This window comes from Pan troglodytes, chromosome 1, assembly GCF_028858775.2.
Source record: "Pan troglodytes isolate AG18354 chromosome 1, NHGRI_mPanTro3-v2.0_pri, whole genome shotgun sequence".
In the NCBI taxonomy this organism is placed as follows: Eukaryota; Metazoa; Chordata; class Mammalia; order Primates; family Hominidae; genus Pan; species Pan troglodytes.
The window spans coordinates 76,660,138-76,681,602 of NC_072398.2; the positions used below are offsets into that span (position 1 = coordinate 76,660,138).

Below are 21,465 nucleotides of genomic sequence, written 5' to 3' on the forward strand. Positions count from 1 at the left end.
GTAGGTGCTGAAGGCTGAGGTGGCTGTGGCAATTTCATGAAATAAGACAATAATGAAGTTTGCTGCATCTATCAACTCTTCCTTTCAAGAAAGATTTCTCTGTAGCACATGATGCTGTTTGATAGCATTTTACTCACAGTAGAACATCTTTCAAAATTGGGTCAACCCTCTCAAACCCTGCCACTGCTTTATAACAATTTCATGTAATATTCTAAAAATTGTTATTTCAACAAAAACAATGTTCCTGGCATCTTCATCAGAAGTAGATTTCATTTTGGGAAACCACTTTTCTTGCTACTCATAGTAATCAATTTCTTATCTCTTCAGTTCTATCATATGATTGTAGCAATTCAGTCACATCTTTACACACCACTTCTAGTTCTCTTGCTATTTCCACCACATCTGCAGTTATTTGCTCCGCTGAAGTCTCGAACCTCTCAGAGTAATTCATGAGGGTTGGAGTCAACATCTTCCAAACTCCTATTAATGTCGATATTTTGACCTCCTCTCACAAGTTACAAATGTTCTTAATGGCAATGCCTAGATCCTTCAGAGGAATCACTATCGATGGCAGCTATAGCCTTACAAAATGTATTTCTTAATTAGACTTCAAAGTTAAAATTACTCTTTGATCCATGGACTTCAGAATGGATGCTGTGTTAGCAGGCATGGAAACAAATTTTAAATGAACAGTAATATTTTGAAAGGAATCTTTTTTTTTCTGAGCAGTAGGCTCAACACTCGGCTTAAAATATTCAGTATATCATGCTGTAAACAGATGTGCTGCTATCCATGCTTTATTGTTTTACTCACAGAGCATGAGCAGAGTAGATTTCACGTAATTTTCAAGGGCCCTGGGATTTTCAGAATGGTAAATGAGCATCGATGTGAAGTCACCAACTACATTAGCCCCTAACAAGACAGTCAGCCTGTCCTTTGAAGCCAGACATTGACTTCTCCTCTTTAGCTATGAAAATCCTAGATGGCACCTTCCAATAGAAGGCTCTTTTATCTACATTGAATATCTATTGTTGAGTGTAGCTACCTTTGTCAATATTTTTTTTCTAGTAGAAATAAATCGTTTTGTTTATTATTATTATTATTATACTTTAAGTTCTAGGGTACATGTGCACAATGTGCAGGTTTGTTACATAGGTATACATTTGCCATGTTGGTTTGCTGTACCCATCAACTCATCATTTACATTAGGTATTTATCCTAATGCTATCCCTCCCCCCTCCCCCCACCCCCCGGCAGGCCCCAGTGTGTGATGTTCCCCACCCTGTGTCAAAGTGTTCTCATTGTTCAGTCCCACCTATGAGTGAGAACATGTGGTGTTCGGTTTTCTGTCCTTGTGATAGTTTGCTGAGAATGATGGTTTCCAGCTTTATCCATGTCCCTGCAAAGGACATGAACTCATCCTTTTTTATGGCTGCATAGTATTCTATGGTGTATATGTACCACATTTTCATAATCCAGTCTGTCATTGATGGACATTTGGGTTGGTTCTAAGTCTTTGCTATTTTGAATAGTGCTGCAATAAACATACGTGTGCATGTGTCTTTATAGTAGCATGATTTATAATCCTTTGGGTATATACCCAGTAATGGGATGGCTGGGTCAAATGGTATTTCTAGCTCTAAATCCTTGAGGAATCGCCACACTGTCTTCCACAATGGTTGAACTAGTTTACACTCCCACCAGCAGTGTAAAAGTGTTATTTCTCCACATCCTCTCCAGCATCTGTTGTTTCCTGACTTTTTAATGATCACCATTCTAACTGGTGTGAGATGGTATCTCATTGTGATTTTGATTTGCATTTCTCTGATGACCAGTGATGATGAGCATTTTTTCATGTGTCTGTTGGCAGCACAGATGTCTTCTTCTGAGAAGTGTCTGTTCGTATCCTTTGCCCACTTTTTGATGGGGTTGTTTTTTTCTTGTAAATTTGTTTAAGTTCTTTGTAGATTCTGGATATTTGCCCTTTGTCAGATGGGTAGATTGCAAAAATTTTCTCCCATTCTGTAGGTTGCCTGTTCACTCTGATGGTAGTTTCTTTTGCCATGCAGAAGCTCTTTAGTTTAATTAGATCCCATTTGTCTATTTTGGCTTTTGTTGCCATTGCTTTTGGTGTTTTAGTCATGAAGTCCTTGCCCATGCCTATATCCTGAATGTTATTACCTAGCTTTCTTCTAGGGTTTTTATGGTTTTAGATCTAACATTTGAGTCTTTAATCCATCTTGAATTAATTTTTGTATAAGGTATAAGGAAGGGATCCAGTTTCAGCTTTCTACCTATGGCTAGCGAGTTTTCCCAGCACCGTTTATTAAATCAGGATTCCTTTCCCCATTTCTTGTTTTGGTCAGGTTTGTCAAAGATCAGATGGTTGTAGATGTGTGGTGTTATTTCTGAGGCCTCTGTTCTGTTCCATTGGTCTATATCTCTGTTTTGGTATCAGTACCATGCTGTTTTGCTTACTGTAGCCTTGTAGTATAGTTTGAAGTCAGGTAGGGTGATGCCTCCAACTTTGTTCTTTTTACTTAGGATTGTATTGGCAATGCATGCTCTTTTTTTGGTTCCATATGAACTTTAAAGTAGTTTTTTCCAATTCTGTGAAGAAAGTCATTGGTAGCTTCATGGAGATGGCATTGAATCTATAAATTACCTTGGGCGGTATGGCCATTTTCATGATACTGATTCTTCCTATCCATGAACATGGAATGTCCTTCCATTTGTTTGTGTCCTCTTTTATTTTGTTGAGCAGTGATTTGTAGTTCTTCTTGAAGAGGTCCTTCACATCCCTTGTAAGTTGGATTCCTAGGTGTTTTATTCTCTTTGTAGCAATTGTGAATGGGAGTTCACTCATGATTTGTCTGTTATTGATGTATAGGAATGCTTGTGATTTTTGCACATTGATTTTGTATCTTGAGACTTTGCTGAAGTTGCTTATCAGCTTAAGGAGATTTTGGGCTGAGACAATGGGGTTTTCTAAATATACAATCATGTCATCTGGAAACAGGGACAATTTGACTTCCTCTTTTCCTAATTGAATACCCTTTATTTCTTTCTCTTGGCTGATTGCCCTGGCCAGAACTTCCAACACTATGTTGAATAGGAGTGGTGAGAGAGGGCATGCTTGTCTTGTGCCGGTTTTCAAAGGGAATGCTTCCAGTTTCTGCCCATTCAGTATGATATTGGTTATGGGTTTGTCATGAGTAGCTCTTATTATTTTGAGATACGTTCCATCAATACCTAGGTAATTGAGAGTTTTTAGCATGAAGGGCTGTTGAATTTTGTCAAAGACCTTTTCTGCATTTATTGAGATAATTTTGTGGGTTTTTTTGTTGGTTCTGTTTATGTGATGGATTACGTTTATTGATTTGCGTATGTTGAACCAGCCTTGCATCCCAGGGATGAAGCTAACTTGATCGTGGTGGATAAGCTTTTTGATGGGCTGCTGGATTCCATTTGCCAGTATTTTATTGAGGATTTTTGCATCGACATTCATCAGGGATGTTGGCCTAAAGTTCTCTTTTTTGTGTGTCTTTGCCAGGCTTTGGTATCAGGATGATGCTGGCCTCATAAAATGAGTTAGGGAGGATTCCTTCTTTTTCTATTGATTGGAATAGTTTCAGAAGGAACGGTACCAGCTCCTCTTTGTACCTCTGGTAGAATTCGGCTGTGAATCCATCTGGTCCTGGACTTTTTTTGGTTGGTAGGCTATTAATTATTTCTTCAATTTCAGAGCCTGTTATTGGTCTAGTCAGAGATTCAGCTCTTTCCTCGTTTAGTTGTGGGAGGGTGTATGTGTCCAGGAATTTATCCATTTCTTCTAGATTTTCTAGTTCATTTGCATAGAGGTGTTTATAGTATTCTCTGATGGTAGTTTGTATTTCTGTGGGATTGGTGGTGATATCCCCTTTATCATTTTTTATTGTGTCTATTTGATTCTTCTCTTTTCTTCTTTATTAGTCTTGCTAGCGGTCTATCAATTTTGTTGATCTTTTCAAAAAACCAGCTCCTGGATTCATTGATTTTTTGAAGGGTTTTTTATGTCTCTATCTCCTTCAGTTCTGCTCTGATCTTAGTTATTTCTTGCCTTCTGCTAGCTTTTGAATTTGCTTTTGCTTCTCTAGTTCTTTTAATTGTGATGTTAGGGTGTTGATTTTAGATCTTTCCTGCTTTTCTTGTGGGCATTTAGTGCTATAAATCTCCCTCTACACACTGCTTTAAATGCATCCCAGAGATTCTGGTATGTTGTGTCTTTGTTCTCATTGGTTTCAAAGAACATCTTTATTTCTGCCTTCATTTTGTTATGTACCCAGTAGTCATTCAGGAGCAGGTTGTTCAGTTTCCATGTAGTTGTGTGGCTTTAAGTGAGTTTCTTAATCCTGAGTTCTAATTTGATTGCACTGTGGTCTGAGAGACAGTTTGTTGTGATTTCTGTTCTTTTACATTTGCTGAGGAGTGCTTTACTTCCAACTATGTGATCAATATTAGAATAAGTGCGATGTGCTGCTGAAAAGAATGTATATTTTGTTGATGTGGGCTGGAGAGTTTTGTAGATGTCTATTAGGTCTGCTTGGTGCAGAGCTGAGTTCAATCCTGGTTATCCTTGTTAACATTTTGTCTCGTTGATCTGTCTAATATTGATAGTGGGGTGTTAAAGTCTCCCATTAGTATTGTGTTGGAGTCTAAGCCTCTTTATAAGTCTCTAAGGACTTGCTTTATGAATCTGGGTGCTCCTGTATTGGGTGCATATATATTTAGGATAGTTAGCTCTTCTTGTTGAATTGATCCCCTTACCATTATGTAATGGCTTTCTTTGTCTCTTTTGATCTTTGTTGGTTTAAAGTCTGTTTTATCAGAGACTAGGATTGTAACCCCTGCTTTTTTTTGTTTTCCATTTGCTTGGTAGGTCTTCCTCCATCCTTTCATTTTGAGCCTATGTGTGTCTCTGCACGTGAGATGGGTCTCCTGAATACAGCACACTGATGGGTCTTGACTCTTTATCCAATTTGCCAGTCTGTGTCTTTTAATTGGGGCATTTAGACCATTTACATTTAAAGTTAATATTGTTATGTGTTAATTTGATCCTGTGATTGTGATGTTAGCTGGATATCTTGCCCGTTAATTGATGCAGTTTCTTCCTAGCATCGATGGTCTTTACAATTTGGCATATTTTCGCAGTGGCTGGTACCAGTTGTTCCTTCCCATGTTTAGTGCTTCCTTCAGCAGCTCTTGTAAGGCATGCCTGGTGGTGACAAAATCTCTCAGCATTTGCTTGTCCGTAGAGGATTTTATTTCTCCTTCACTTATGAAGCTTAGTTTGGCTGGATATGAAGTTCTGGGTTGAAAATTCTTTTCTTTAAGAATGTTGAATATTGGCCCCCACTCTCTTCTGGCTTGTAGGGTTTCTGCTGAGAGCTCTACTGTTAGTCTGATGTGCTTCCCTTTGTGGGTAACCTGACCTTTCTTTCTGGCTGCCCTTAACATTTTTTCCTTCATGTCAACCTTAGTGAATCTGACAGTTATGTGTCTTGGGGTTGCTCTTCTCAAGGGGTATCTTTGTGGTGTTCTGTGTATTTCCTGAATTTGAATGTTGGCCTGCCTTGCTAGGCTGGATAATATCCTGAAGAGTGTTTTCCAACTTGGTTCCATTCTCCCCATCACTTTCAGGTACACCAATCAAACGTAGATTTGGTCTTTTCACATAGTCCCATATTTCTTGGAGGCTTTGTTTGTTTCTTTTTACTCTTTTTTCTCTAAACTTGTCTTCTTGCTTTATTTCATTAATTTGATCTCAATCACTGATACCTTTTCTTCCACTTGATCAAATCGGCTATTGAAGCTTGTGTATGCATCACATAGTTCTCGTACCATGGTTTTCAGCTCCATCAGGTCATTTGAGGTCTTGTCTGTGGTGTTTATTCTAGTTAGCCATTCATCTGTCCTTTTTTCAAGGTTTTTAACTTCTTTGCGATTGCTTAGAACATGCTTCTTTAGCTCAGAAAAGTTTGTTATTACTGACCTTCTGAAGCCTACTTCTGTCAACTCATTAAAGTCATTCTCTGTCCAGCTTTGTTCCATTGCTGGCGAGGAGCTGCGATCCTTTGGAGGAGAAGAGGCGCTCTGGTTTTTAGAATTTTCAGCTTTTCTTCTCTGGTTTCTCCCCATCTTTGTGGTTTTATTTACCTTTGGTGTTTGATGTTGGTGACCTACAGATGGGGTTTTGGTGTAGATGTCCTTTTTGTTGATGTTAATGCTGTTCCTTTTTGTTTGTTAGTTTTCCTTCTAACAGTCAGGTCCCTCAGCTGCAGGTCTGTTGGAGTTTGCTGGAGGTCCACTCCAGACCCTGTTTGCCTGGGTATCACCAGCAGAGGCTGCAGAACAGCAAATATTGCAGAACAGCAAACATTGCTGCCTGATCCTTCCTCTGGAATCTTCGTCCCAGAGAGGCACCCACCTGTATGAGGTGTCAGTCGGCCCCTACTGGGAGGTGTCTCCCAGTTAGGCTACCTGGGGGTCAGAAACCCAATTGAGGAGGCAGTCTATCTATTCTCAGAGTTCAAATGCTGTGCTGGGAGAACCACTGCTCTCTTCAGAGCTGTCACACAGGGACGTTTAAGTTTGCAGAAGTTGTCTGCTCACTTTTGTTCAGCTATGTCCTGCCTACAGAGGTGGAGTCTATTGAGGCGGTAGGCCTTGGTGAGCTGCAGTGGCCTCCACCCAGTTTGAGCTTCCCGGCGGCTTTGTTTACCTACTCAAGCCTCAGTGATGGCGGACGCCCCTCCCCCAGCCAGGCTGCCGCCTCACAGTTTGATTTCAGACTGCTGTGCTACAGTGAGCAAGGCCCCATGGGCATGGGACCCACCAAGCCAAGCACGAGAGAGAATCTCCTTGTCTGCCGGTTGCTAAGACCTTGGGAAAAGCACAGTGTTTGGGGCAGGAGTGTCCTGTTTTTCCAGGTGCAGTCTGTCACGGCTTCCCTTGGCTAGGAAAGGGAAATCCCCCAACCTCTTGCGCTTCCCAGGTGAGGCGATGCCCCGCCCTGCTTTGGCTCACCCTCCATCGACTGTACTCACCGTCCAACCAGGCCCAGTGAGATGAACCAGATACCTCAGTTGGAAATGCAGAAATCACCTGTCTTCTGCATCGATCACGCCGGGAGCTGCAGACTGGAGCTGTTCCTATTTGGCCATCTTGGAATGGAAGCCTGCATCAATGTTCTTAGCTAGATCTTCTGGATAACTTGCAGCTTCTATATGAGCACTTGCTGCTTTAGTGTGCACTTTTATGTTACAGAGATGGCTGTTTTCCTTAAACCTCATGAATCAACCTCTCTTAGTTTCAAACTGCAGCTTCCTCTCCTCTCTCAGCCTTTGTTAAATTGAGAAGAGTTAGGGCCTTGTTGTGGTTTATGCTTTGGCCTAAGGGAATGTTGTGACTGGTTTAGCCTTTTATACAGACCACTAGAACTTTATCTGTATTAACAGGCTCTTTTAGTTTCTTATCATGGGAGTACCACTTTTAATTTCCTTCAATAACTTTTTATTTGCATTCACAACTTGGCTGTTTGTCACAAGAGGCCTGGCTTTCAGCCTGTCTCGGCTTTTGATATGCCTTCATCACTAAGCTTAATCATTTCTACTTTTGATTTAAAATGAGAGATGTGCAACTCTTCATTTGAACAGTTAAAAGCCATTGCAGGGTTATTAATTGGCTTAATTTTGATACTGTTGTGTCTCAGGAAATAGGGAGGCCCAAGAAGAGGAAGAAAGACAGGGAAGAGCTGGTCAGTGGAGCAGTCAGAACACACACACATTTATCCACTAAGTTTGCCCTCTTATATGGGTATAGTTTGTGGTACCCCAAAACAATTGCAATGGTAACATCAAAGATCACTGATCACAGATCAGCATAACAGATATGATAATAAAGTTTGAAATATTGTCATAATTACCAAAATGTGACACAGGAACACGAAGTGAGCACATGCAATTGGAACAATGGCACTGACAGACTTGCTTAACACAAGGTTGCCACAAATCTTCAATTTGTAAAAAATGCTGTATCTGGCTGGGCGCAATGGCTCACACCTGCAATCTCAGCACTTTGGGAGGCTGAGGTGGGAAAATTGCTTGAACCCAGGAGTTTGAGACGAGCCTGGGCAACAAAATGAGACTTCTGTCTCTACAAAAAATTTAAAAAATTAACTGGAGGTGGTGATGCGTGCCTGTGGTCCCAGCTGCACAAGAAGTTAAGGCAGGCAGATCTTGAGCCCAGGAGGTCGAGAATGCAGTGAGTTGTGTTCACATCACTGCACTCCAGCATGGGCAAAAAGCAAGACCCTGTCTCAAAAATAAATAAAAAAAGGTTTAAGAAAAATTGCAAATTAAAAATTCATTAAACGTTCTATTAAGAAAATGTCAAGCAATCCAGAGCCCTTAACTGCTACCATCAGAAGGATGATGAGGCTCACCTGTGGCATGCCTCTTTGGTGGCTGCTGGCACAAGGATTCAGGCCTAGAAAACAATTGGTATAAAGTAGTATGACAGTTGTGGTGGGAAGTTACTCATCACTTAAATTCAGTGATCTAGTCAGTCTCTTATATTTAAACCACACTGAAAGGGTGCAAGTAGAATATGAATGATTTAGAGTTTTAGAGAATACTGTGGTGTATGTGGGAAAGGGGGAAAGGTGAGGAGGAAAAGTTTACAGTAGCATTGGAATTAAATCCCAACCTGCCAAATATTTGCCAGCATAAGAAGCTGTCTGCCCTTCTCCCTCTACACCCCTTCCTCCCAGCTCTGCTTCTTATCACTCTAAGTTACAGGTAAGGCTGGAGGGTGGTGTGGCAAGTGAGATCAAGGAGAGAGGAATGGGGAGGCAGCTTTGCTCACACTTCCAAAATGGTGCCAAGGATTAAGGATTAAAGTTGGTATGGGAGGGATTAAGAAGAAGTAGAGCAATAGGATGACAGGTGCACTTTATTTTGTGGCGTGATGCAGCTGATTTATGATTGGCATGTAACTAGAAGGCTTGTGCATCTGGCTGTAGCAACATGCCTGGTGTTCTGTGTGGAGATTGTATTGGTGTCAGTAAACTTTTGAGAAATACTTTGGGCAGCTGGGTTACACTGTGGATTTAATAATTCATACCAAGCATATAGAGGATGCATATTGAGCCATCATTTACATCCTCCAAGCCAAAGGCTCAAGGACAAGAAAAAGAAAACAAGTCAGCAGAGGGCATCAGTTACATAGTTTTACAAAATTTCAAACCTGTTGTATTTAGGGAAACAGGGCTGGGACACAGTGCCATCTTGTGGAAGTGATTGATTTCCCTTTTTATAAGAGATGCAATTAGAGTCTTGAAATTCTTGCTGAATTGTGGTTTGGGAAATACCTACACCTGAATTAATGAGTCTGAGGTCTCCATAAATTCAGGAGGTAAATAGCATACTGGGGTTTGATAAATAATAGCACCTGTATTTTAGAGCACCCAATGCGTGCTAGGTAACGTGCTATGCACGTTGTGTGTGTATGTGTGTGTGTGTCTGTGTGTGTGTGTGTGTATATATATATATTTGTATTTACTTCTCACAGCAATCCTGTAAGAGGTTTTATTTCCATTTCACAGTTGAGACTGAGACTCAGAGTGGGTTAAGTATTGCCTAAGGCTATGTTGCCAACTTGGGCTAATACTTTGCTTTTCTTACACAAAGCCTGTGCTTGTGCCTGAATGGAGCCCAGGACTGAAGGATAATGGTAGGCAGTTGCTTTTAATGCTTTGTCAAATTCCTCATCGTTCCCTTATCCCTTATTCTCTTCCCCCAGTATCCAACAGTATCCCCCAAAATCCAACAAAATATTTATTGTCTACATAAGCCTCCCTCTACTCACCTTCTACCATTCAGATTTTTATAATGTGTGGCTTCAGGAATTTATTGTCAATAAATATTTTTTGAGTACTTACTGTATGACAAATACTGTTCTGTGTGCTTGGAATATATCTATAAATAAAAAGGACAAAGGTTCTTGACCTAGTAGAGCTGACATTATAGCAGGAGGAGATAGATAATAAACATAAATGGAAGGTAGTAAGTGCTATGGAAAAAAGTGGCATAGCATTAAATAAAGAGGTCAGAGTAGGTCTCATGGGAAAGGTAACATTTTACCAAAGACTTGAAGGAAGTGAGGGAGTAATTCAGATTCCCTGGGGAAGAGCATCCCAGTCAGAGGGAAGAGCTGCGGAGGAAAGAGCTGCTACAAAACCTTTGGGCAGAAGAATACCTGGCATGTGTGGGGAATAGCAAGGAGTGGCTGAAGTGGAGTGAGCAACAGAAGACGAAGTCGTAGAGGTAACGTGGGAAGCTAGATTATGTATGACATTGTAAGCTGCTAGCTTAGGCTTTTACTCTGAGATAGGAGCCATTGGAGGGTCATGGAGAAAAAGAAGATACATATTTTGAAAGGCTCATTCTGGTTGCTGTAGGGCAAGAGTAGACACAGGAAGAAGCATTTGGAGGCTTTTGCAGTAATACAAGCAAGGGATAATGGTGGCTCAAAACAGAGGATGGCAGAGGAAGTGGCGGAAAATAGTCACGTTCTATATGTAATTTGAAAGTAAAGACAGTGGGGCTACCTGATGTATTAGATGTAGGGTGTGAAAGAAAGAGAAGAGTTATAAATTAAGGTTTTTCCCCTGAACAAACTGAAATATGGATATGTTGTTAACTGAGGTGGGGGCAGAGGGATGGTAACTGGAGGTTTTTGGGAGGAAGATTAGGAGTTTAGTTTGGTGCACGTGGGATAGGAAATGTCTTGAAGACATTCAGCCTGAAATGTTGAAGGGAATATAGGAAATATGACCTTGGAGTTTGAGAGAGATGTATGAAATTCAGATATAAATTTGGGATTTGTTGGCAATATAAATGATATTTAATGCTGTGAGACTGAATGAGATCACCAAGGAAATGGTTATAGACAGAAGAGGACCAAGAACTCCAAAGTAAAATGTTGAGGCGAAGAAGAAGCAAAAAGATTTTGACAGCAAAACCACTGAGGCAAGGGAAAAGCAAGAGAATTCTGTGTCCTGGAAACCAAGTGCTGAATGTGTCTCCAGAGAGAGTGGGTGATCAAATGTGATCAGATAAAAACATGATAAAGCAAGTAAGACAGCTGAAAATTGACCTTTACATTTAAAAGAGCAGGTTTTTGTTGGAGTGCTGGAATAAAAACCTGTTTGGTGTGGGTTTAAGAGAAAATAGAAGAGAAATTTAGCAGCAAGTATAGACAGCTTTATAGTTTTGCTTCAAAGGGGAGCCAGGAAATAGGACAGAAACTGAAAGGGAAAGTGAAGACCAAAAAAATGATAGCATGTTTGTACCCTGATTGAAATGAAATGGTAGAGAGTTGTTAGTTGATGGTGTGAGAGAGGGAAGAATTGCTGGGGAAATATTCTGGAGTACATAAGTGCACAAGTGCAAAGCCTGGCTTTCGACAAGGGCAGGGATGGTTGATCTATGGGAACAAGTGAGAAGACAGAGTAGATGAATACCGATATTAGTAAATGGGTAGATGAGGTGATGAGAGTCTTTGGGAGTTCTTTTCTGATTGCTTCAATTTTCTCAGGGAAGTTGGAGGCAAGGAATCAGCTGAGATTGAGGATAGGGGAGTGAGAGAAAAGGTGTGAAACAACTTAGGACATTGGGAGAGTGAATGAACAAGGGATGCTTAGTGTAACTGCTTGGCAGTATTAAGGGCTCACTTGAATATAGTGGTGATTAATTTAAAGTGAAACCAGTTATCCTGGCTTTGTTCTTTGCTTGTGTGTGTGCTTTCCAGACCATGTACAGTTACATGGGTGCAAACCAGAGTAGGTAGAGAGTTAGATTTACCCAGAATGGTGGTTTTAACAAATTGAGAGAAGGGCAAGGGAGACAGGTATATATGCATGGGCATGATGACAATGATTGACCATTCAATTTAAGTTGGGTAAGGAGAGTGAACCTTAAGAAGGGTGAAGGACAGAGGGCTGAGGGACAGCATAAAGGTGAATAGATTGGAGATCCAAGAGATTAAAACAATAGAAGTAGGCTAGAAAGATAGGATATAGAGATGAGAGAGTGGGGAAAGACAAGGTTTTAATTTTGGAAATGAGTAGCTGAGATAGAGTGGAGAGCAAGATCATTGCAAGATCTGACTACTTAGCACTCAAGTAGAAGAAAAAAAAAGACCATTGAAAGAGTGAAGTCAAGAAAATGAGAGGCAGGGTGAGGGTGGATTACCAAGAAGCGTATGAAAATCCCCAAGAATTAAAACAGGAGTATCACTGGAGGGAGTGACATTGAAACAGGAGCTAAAATCATCAAGAAATAAGGGAGAATGAATTGGGCATTGGTAGTTAAAAGCAACACATAGGGTCATATAGATAGTGCTGTAATCTGATGCCGTGAGGTTCAAAGCTGGGGGTTTTAGCGAGGAGGAAAGAAGAATGGTCTGAAAACAAAACAAAAAATGAGGATAACTACCCCACTTCAGGCTCAGCAGTGTGAGGGCTGTGGGAGACAAGCTGCCACCTTTGGAAAAGGATGCAGGGGAGGCAGTCCTTTCAGAGAAACTCTGGTTTGTTAGAGTAAGATTGTGAAGTGCATATCCAGAGAATATGTTGAAGATACAGGGAATTTTGTTGATCATGGGCAGTGAATTATAGAGGAGACAGTGGAAGGGTTACAGAAATTTGGGAGAGATGGGAAGACAGAATAGGAACATACAGAACTGCATGGAAATTAGCGTGGAGAGTGGCCTAGAATCCAGGGATTCTTGGATGATTGACACAGGCTGGGATAAAAGGTTAATGATATAAGTTCCAGTAAGTGTAAGGCAGATAGTAGTAGTGAGCGTGTGAGTGGGTGGGTAGGGAGGGGTGAATTTTGGGGGCTTCCTCTTCACGTTGAAGGAGATGTGTTCTCAGAATGTAGGCCTTTTCACATCCTCATGAGCATATTATTGCTCACTAATGGGATTAATGTGCTAGTTCTCTGGGTTATGTGCATTTTGACAAGGACCTTTTGGGGATAATATCACAAACCTCCTCAGAACAGTGCAAACTTCTAATAGCAAGCAGTGTCATTGTAGTGCTCTAAAAATTTTGATTTTGGGCAAAGTGATCAGAGCTTAGGTGAGAGCCAGGGTTTGACCAACATTCTGTGGAAGGTTGGGCCTGATAAGGCATACTCCTTTGGCCACCAAGAGGGCTCAGCTGCAGGGGAGAGGCAGATTAGAAACAGCTGAAGGCTTGTTGGGCCTGCTAGCTTAGACCACGCCTATACTTTTTGCTTTTTTTTCCTTTCGTAACTCACAGATGCCATCAATGTTGGTGTAACTTGGCGAACAATAACCATCATCAAAAAATTAAAACATCATTTTCCTCCAGGTATATTACTGTGATTAATGAGATAATTCCCCAGAGGTGGGGTAGTCAGGAAGCAGCCATTTCCCAATTGGCTGGCATGTGCTCAGCACCACAAGTCTGGCAACACTATTTGGTGCTGCCTCCTTATGCCCATCAGGTAATGCTGGGGTAAAAGTACCCAAGGAAAGGGCTTAGAAAGACAAATGGCCTTTTCTGCCACCAAATGGAACCAACTGGCATTGAGAATCAAGTAACATCCAGTATGATCCTAAGGTCTTCTGTCCTAAACAGACTAGCTCTGTAATTCTTTGACCATAATACTATCAGGATGATGGAACAAATTGATTTTACCAATGCTGAGGTCCCTCAGGCTCCCACGAAACCTGGCTCAAGAGGAGCTGCTTCTACTTTACAAGCTCTGTTGGCTCACTGCTTGCCACTCCAGGCTGGCCCTGTGGCCTTGTGCTGGGCCCGAGTGATATTTGGACTCTGGTCAGTGAGAACACTGTGGGCCTCACACTCTTTTTAAGTTGCAAAATAAATAGATCTTTAAGACATTGAGCAGATTTTGTGGATGTAGCTGAGAATATTTTTGTCATTAAAAGAAAAAAAAAGAGGCAGAAGGAATCATCTCTTTGACTCTAACTTGCTCTCCATTGCCTTCTGAATGTACCCTCAGAGATAAGAACAAGGAGGCCGGGCACAGTGGCTCACCCCTGTAAACCCAACACTTTGGGAGACTGAGGTGGGCAGATCACTTGAGATCAGGAGTTTAAGACCAGCCTGGCCAACATTGTGAAACCCCATCTCTACTAAAAATACAAAAATTAGCCGGGTGTGGTGGCAGGCACCTGTAGTCCCAGCTACTCTGGAGGCTGAGGCATGAGAATCTCTTGAACCCGAGAGGCAGAGGTGGCAGTGAGCCGGGATCGTGCCACTGCACTCCAGCCTGGATGACAGAGCAAGACTCCATCTCAAAAAACAAAATAAAAAAGAGAAGGGAATATAACCCCTAAAAGCCTGAGAGGCTAATTTTTTGATAATGTTATGTGGAACATCAAAATACTTTGTTAGTAGCTGTTTTGAGAGGCAGAACCCACATTAGTGACTTCTTGGTTACTGCCTTGCAGATCCTTAAGTCTCTTTGGTCTTCTGCGGCTTGCTTAGGCTTTCTTTATTATCTACCCATGGCTCATGTTCATGAGGTTCATTGAAGATGTGAACTGGGGCTGAAAATTGGGATGTGACATAATGTATGATAAAACTTGATTTGATTAAAAACCGAGTATGGGAGTAGGAGTTTATAGTGTTGACTCATCCAATAGCCTGCCACCTAGTCTGATCTTAATATATTGACAGTATTTAGATTCAATAGTAACTTGTAGCATCAAAAACAATAACAAAAATATATAAAGATGGTCCCTGACATACAATGGTTCAACTTGGAATTATTCTTTTGTCCCCTCTATATATTTTCAAACAGCCTGGCTTCAAGCTCACTAATTCTTTCTTCTGCTTGATCAATTCTGCTAACAGCCTCTGATGGATGCATCCTTCAGTATGTCAATGGCATTTTTCAACTCCAGAATTTCTGCTTGATTCTTTTTAATTATTTCAATTTCTTTGTTAAATTTATTTGATAGAATTCTGAATTCTCCCTCTCTGTGTTATCTTGAATTTTTTTGAATTTCCTCAAAACAGCTATTTTGAATTCCTTGTCTGAAAGGTCACTATCTCTGTCTCTTCAGTATTGGTCACTGATGTCTTATTTAGTTTGTTTGGTAAGGGCATGTTTTCCTGGATGGTCCTGTGCTTGTGGATGCTTGTTAGTGTCTGGTCTGGGCTTGTTTGTACCTGTCCTTCTTCGGAATGTTTTCCAGGTATTTGAAGGGACTTGGGTGTTATGATCTAAGTTTTTGGCCACTGCAGCCATATCAGCATTAAGGGGTACCCCAAGCCCAGTAACGCTGTGGCTCTTGCAGACTCATAGAGGTACCACCTTGGTGGTCCTAGATAATATCCAGAATAATTCTCTGGATTACCAGGCAGAGACTCTTGTTCTCTTCCTTTACTTTTTCCCAAAGAAACAGAGTCTCTCTTCCTGTGCTGAGCTGACTGGAGCTAAGGGAGGGGTGATACGAGCACTCCTGTGGCCACCACTACTGGGACTGCCCTGGGTCAGACCTGAAGCCAGCATAGCACTGGGTCTTGCCCAAGGCCCACTGTAACTATTACCTGGCTACCATCTATGTTCGCTCAAGGCTCTAGGGCGCTACAATCAGCAGGTGGTAAAACCAGCAAGGCTGTGTCCTTTCCTTCAGGGGATCAAGTTCCCCTGGGCCCTGGGTGAGTCCAGAGACGCTGTCTGGGAGTCAGGGCCTGGAGTTGGAAACTTTAGAAATCTACCTGGTTTTGTATTCTACTGTGGCTGACCTGGCACCTGAACCACTGAAGTCCTTCCCACCCTTTCCTGCTCTTCCCCAGGCAAAGGAGTTTCTTCTCATGTCCAACACCACCACAGGCCCATGAGGAGTACTGCTGGGATACTGCCAATGTTCACTTAAGGCCCAAGGGCTCTTCTGCCAGCATGTGTTGGATGCTGCCAGGCAAGTGACTTACCCTTCAGGGCAGTGGGCTCCTCTCTGGCCTAGAATAGGTCCAGAGATGCCATCCAAGAGCCAAGGACTGGAATCAGGGACCCAAAGAGCTGGCTTGGTGCTCTTTCCCACTGTGGCTAAGCTGGTACCTAAGCTCAAGACGGAGTCCCCTTTATTCTTCCCTCTGTTCTTCTCAAGCAGAAGTGGTCTCTCGTAGCCACCAGACCTGTGAATGTCCTGGGTCACATCTGAAGCCAGTGCATTTCGGAGTTTCAGCTGAGGCCCACGGTATGTAGTACTTGGCTACTGCTACTGATTTTTCAGGGTCCAAAGGCTCTTTATTCAGCATGTGATGAAATCTGCCAAGACTGGGTCCTTCCCTTCAAGGCAGTTCCCTTTTGGCCCAGGGTATATCTAGAAATGTCATCCAAGAGCTAGGGCCTGCAATGAGTGCCTCAGGATTTTGCCCAGTACCCTATCCTACTCTGGCTGAACTGGTATCCAAGTTGCAAGACAAAGTCCTTTTCACTCTTCCCTCTTCTCTCCTCAAGCAAAGGAAGGAGTCCCTTTTGGAGCCATAAGCTGTGTTGCCTGGGGTTGGGGGAGGGGTGCTGTAAGCACTTACTTAGCCATCCTGGCTGGTGTCTTACTAGATCGTGCGCTCCCCAGTCCACTGGCTCAGAGCCTAGCACAGCACTAGGACTTGCCTGGGTATTGCAGTTGTTGTGGCCCAGACAGGCTTTCAAGTTTATTTAGGACCTCAGAGCACTTTAGCCCATGGTGGTGGAGGTAGTCAAAACTCAGTTTCTGAAACCTGGGATGGGCAATTCTCCTCTGGCTAGGGGTGGTCTAAATGGTCCCTCCATTGGCAACAGCTAAGTTCTGCCCAGTATTGGCAGCACTGAATTCTAGAGTCCCACAATCGCTGTGCCCTCCCTCCAAGTGCACAGATTCTCTCTCCACACTATGTGGCTGCTGCCAGGGGATGGGGGAGGGGTGGTGTCAGCAATTCAAGATTGTCTTTCTTACCTTCTTCAGTGCTTCTTTCAACAATACGAAGTTAAAACCAGGTACTGTGATCACTTTGTGATCACTGATTTTTGGTTCTTATGAAGGTGCTTTTTTGTGTAGATAGTTGTTAAATTTGATGTTCGTGCATGGAGAACAATCAGTGAAGGCTTCTGTTTGGCCATCTTGCTCTGCGTCCTCCCCAACTTAGGATTTTTTTACTTTATCATGGGTTCATCAGGGTATTGCATGCATTTTTGACTTACAATATTTTCAACTTGTGGTGGTTTATTGAGATGTAACCCTATCATAAGTCAAGGAGCACCTGTACTATGGTAATAGAGACAGCTAGTATATCCCTTTAAATAGGAAACATACAGTGTCATAAGCTCAATGTGATTTATTCAGATTTAGACCCTAGTAATTATAAAAGTCTATACAAGTTTTTTTTTCTTTCTCAGCAATCTTAACTTCCTGTGACTGAGGTTCATTGTTTTAAAGTGCATTCACAGTTGAGAAGGTTTACTTCAGAATCTCAGGGAACTGCACTAAAGAATCTGGTATCAATTTTCTGAGGATTTAAAAAAATCATACTTAAATGCTGAGTTATAAAAGATGTTGGCAAGTACAACATTTTTTCCAAACTATACGATAAAGAGCATTGAAATTTATCATGCCCCAAACCCATTAAAATTATCTTCACCTGTAACTGAACATCAGCTGTTATTTCCTTACCTTCTTTTGGCTTTCAACTTCTAGGATGTCTGTTGAAACACCCCTCAATGTTTATGTGGCCTCCAAGGCATACAAACATTTACCAGGGTAACCCCATAAGGAAAGAATTGGAAGTTTCATTTATTTTTTTCCCTACCTTTAGTTCTCTTTTTTCCATCTTTCAGATCTTTAGATGTTCTGAGTTTTTCTAGCTGGAGACTGGGGAAACCTAGCTCCCCTCACTGTGGCCAGTGGAAGACTGCTGTGGAGAACCTGAATCCAAAGTGTTTTTTGTTAGGAGATGAAGTAAACAGGCCAGTTTACAGTTTCAATACCAGTATGCCTTTTTCTCTACCAACATCTGTGTGATTTACATCTTGAATCATATAATTCCATTCAGAATGAAAAGCTCAGTTTCTGATTGGCTGAAATGAGTTCTAGTATTCCTTTCTTTGTTAGAAGTCAAAATCACAATGTTCTGGAACATTAGCATGTGTTGGGTAAAGTTGATAACAGTATACTAAAACTCAGATAGCTGCTTCAGTACTGAAGTCAGAACAGTTCTCCCTGGAAAGACAACCAAACTTTTCTCTTATTGTAGCACTACATTGTAATTGCTTATTTAGCTATTTTGTAAGCTACTTTTATTCTGTTACTTCTCTGGTATTCCCAGGGTCCAGGACATTATCATGAATTCAAGAAATGTTTGATGCATAAATAAAGGAATGAAAATATATAAGGAATATTATGTTTACTAAAGGCATAATAGTTTGGCTCTTCCTGACTATCCTGAGTTATGATCAACTCTGAAAAAGGGAGTAATTTTTCAAGTCTATTAAACATAGCAGGGAGGAGGTAGAGGTAAGAAGAGTTGGGGAAGGGTATATTATGAAACATAGAAATACTATTTACTAAATACATATTAACAAATCTTAGCATAATTTAATTTTACTCCAGGCTGCCCCCCATCCCTTTCCCCTGCCCTCTTTTTTCTTGCCTATAGAATGTAAGGAAGGGAACACACTTCTTTGTTAAGGAAAACTGAGTAAGGTTGTCATTTCATTCCGTTATGACTGGAGTTTTTCCTTCTCATCATTCATCAGGTCAATTTAAGTTTTATACATCTAAACTGTGTAACACTGCATATAAAAATAAGTCCATGTTTAAGACAAAGTGGAAAAGTACCAAACACTTTTAAAAAATGAATTGAAGAAAACCTTCTCTTTGACAACTTCAGTTTTCATTTGGGGAGGTGGTATGAAATCATCTAGGTACATTTTTGTCTATTGGGATGAAGAATGCTGTCCACTAAGAATATTCATTTAAAAGTCAAAGCCTGGACTGGAGGGGAAGGAAAGGACAAAAGACTGCATGCTATGTGCTATTTTGCATCAAGTCACCTCCTTCCTGCTATACATGAGCTTCAGTTGATGCCTTGGTTTGGAGCCTTTGAACTTTCTTAGTTATCACTGATTTTAAATGGTAGTCACTGGACCGGGGATACAATTAAAATAATGTAACATGCCATATGAACATTTTAAACCAAGAAACTGATTTTTCATTTTTGAGTGGAGAACTCAGTCCTTAAAAAAATTTGTGGTCCGAAGAAACAGCATTACTAATGAGGACTCTCCCTTTTACAACTGGGGGTTCCTGCCCACATCTTCCAAATACCTCCTTTGCCAGGGCTTGCCTAGGTCAGATGTGAAGTAAATAGAACTGATGAATGATTTTTTTGACTCTCTTGTCATGTAGTTTTCTATCATCTTAATATGCTGAAGGGGAGCACATTCAGAAGTGATCTCATTTGAGAAGGACTACTTTCAAGTTCTATTTTAGGCCACATAAATTTTCAAAAAATAAAATTCTGAATTAAATCTTAAACCTTTGGGAAGGCTTCAGATCACATATTTGGTGGAATGTACTATATTACCTAAATAATAAACATTTTATTTGGATACATCTTTGGGATGCTTGTTAAAAAATTATAGATTAAAATTTTAGTGTTAGAATTACCATTTGAAGATAGAGGAATAAAAAGTTCTCTATTCCTTCAAACTTATATGGACTCCATTTTTCTAGTGCTTTACTGACATCATGAAGAGTCTTTCTTCTCAAGGTGGCAACATTTCCTTGCCTTGTACTTTTATTCTGAATGATGTGGTTTTTCTCCCTTAAATTTGCCATATAGAATTTATGAGGTTTATGTGTTTTTGCTCTACAGTTTCTTCTATGATCTTACATTTTATCTCCCTTAAGAGTGTTTAGAAAAACAATAAAAATAGGAAAAAATATTTTGGTGCAATAATAAGTAAAAATAGGATTCCTGGAGGTGGATTAGAATTATTTAGTCTTCTGTATTTTTTCTAGACATCCATAAATTTTCTTTTTCTTTTTATTCTTCTATTGGACAGAAATTTCACTTGAAGGTAGATTATTAGTCTCTACCAAAGACCGTCTTAAATCACAATGCTTTAAGAACTTTTGAATTAAGCTTCTTAGAGGAACACATAATATATTCACCTTACCTTGTTTTAGTTGAAACAAATTCTTTTTTAAATTTAGGTCTTCTTTAAAAAAAGAAACAGAACACACTTCATTTTTATATAGAATAAACTTTGTTTTTATTATACACATGGATGAAAAATAAAAGTTTTTATGTACATACGACATATAGTGCAAATGAAAAGCTTTTAAATACCATGGATAGACATGTTGTTGGAAACAAAAGGAGATGAATGATGGGGGTTAGGATGGTCGTCCTGGAACTGCAGGAGGGGGTCGCCTAGTAAAAACAAAACAAAACAAAACAAAACAAAATAACAAAAAGAAAGACACAGATGCAGAGGAAGAAAACAATGTTTAAATTATAAAATAAACCCAAATAATAGCATGCAAAAATAGCTCACAAAAGTCAAATTCAAATCACACACAAAAACATGCAGACATGCAAAGGAAATGAAGGGACATCACATAGCTAAGTTAGCAGTTCCCAGGACTTTTCCTGGCTACTAGCAATGTTCTAGGTATGAGCCATTTGAGCTCACTCAAAAAGCTTCTTATTTTGCACCATGGAATGATAAATCCATGCACTCTTATTCAGGAGAACTGGGACTAGTCCCCAAGCCAAATACCTTTATAACTTGTATATTTGATTTTCAACCCTGATTTTGTGAAACTCAGTTATTTCCAAAGATTTCAATGAATGTTGTGAAATCTCCATAGGGGGAGAGGGAGTTGATGTAGCCAATGGCAGGTTAAATTTTTTTTGAGTGAGGTAAATTAGAAGGTGTCAAGAGATCAAATGAGCAACGTAATCACAATGCAGAGAATGCCAGAGGTTGATCTCAGAAAAAAAGGATTTGTAAATAAGAATTTGCTCCAGGTGAGTAGTCCTGGTGTGTAATAGCCTGGATTCAGGCCTAGGGAAACTAGGAGGCAAGGTCTGGTCCATGGCAACCCCAGGATTTTCTAGGATTTCCCTCTGTCTAAGAGCTAGGTATAACTGTATTTCTGATTTATTCTGAAGTGGGCCCAAGGTAAATGAAATCTGGTCTGCTGGATCTTTCTCCATTTCCCTAGGCTGGCTTGCATTTCATCAGACCTACGGATAATGAAATGGGGGTCCAAGTTGTGCTTCATTTGACATCAGCCTTTCTTGTGTTCAGCAGGGAGATGATTTGCAGCTAGAGAAAATACAGTAAACCCTACATTGCAATGAACAGC

The 21,465-nt window shown here is 40.7% G+C and overlaps 2 protein-coding genes across 4 annotated transcripts in view; both read right to left on the reverse strand.

The window, feature by feature from the left end:
* The window catches only part of C1H1orf105 (chromosome 1 C1orf105 homolog), a 48,150-nt gene extending 30,008 nt beyond the window's left edge, over positions 1 to 18,142 (reverse strand). Inside the window, exons 1-2 of one of the 2 annotated variants that reach the window (XM_016932694.3) lie at positions 17,897 to 18,118; positions 8,483 to 8,526 (exon numbers count right to left, since the gene is read on the reverse strand). In XM_016932694.3, coding sequence (XP_016788183.1) covers positions 8,483 to 8,491 — 9 coding nt within the window. In that variant the 5' untranslated portion in view covers positions 8,492 to 8,526; positions 17,897 to 18,118. Of the gene's footprint in view, positions 1 to 8,482; positions 8,527 to 17,896 lie in introns of both variants that reach the window. The other variant, XM_016932683.4, reaches the window with a different exon arrangement.
* Positions 18,143 to 20,338: 2,196 nt separating this feature from the next.
* DNM3 (dynamin 3) overlaps positions 20,339 to 21,465 on the reverse strand; it is a 576,659-nt gene continuing 575,532 nt past the window's right edge. The window contains exon 21 of one of the 2 annotated variants that reach the window (XM_024350123.3): positions 20,339 to 20,524. In XM_024350123.3, the coding sequence (XP_024205891.2) occupies positions 20,488 to 20,524 (37 nt within the window). In that variant the 3' untranslated portion in view covers positions 20,339 to 20,487. The remainder of the gene's footprint in view (positions 20,525 to 21,465) is intronic. The other variant, XM_054673217.2, reaches the window with a different exon arrangement.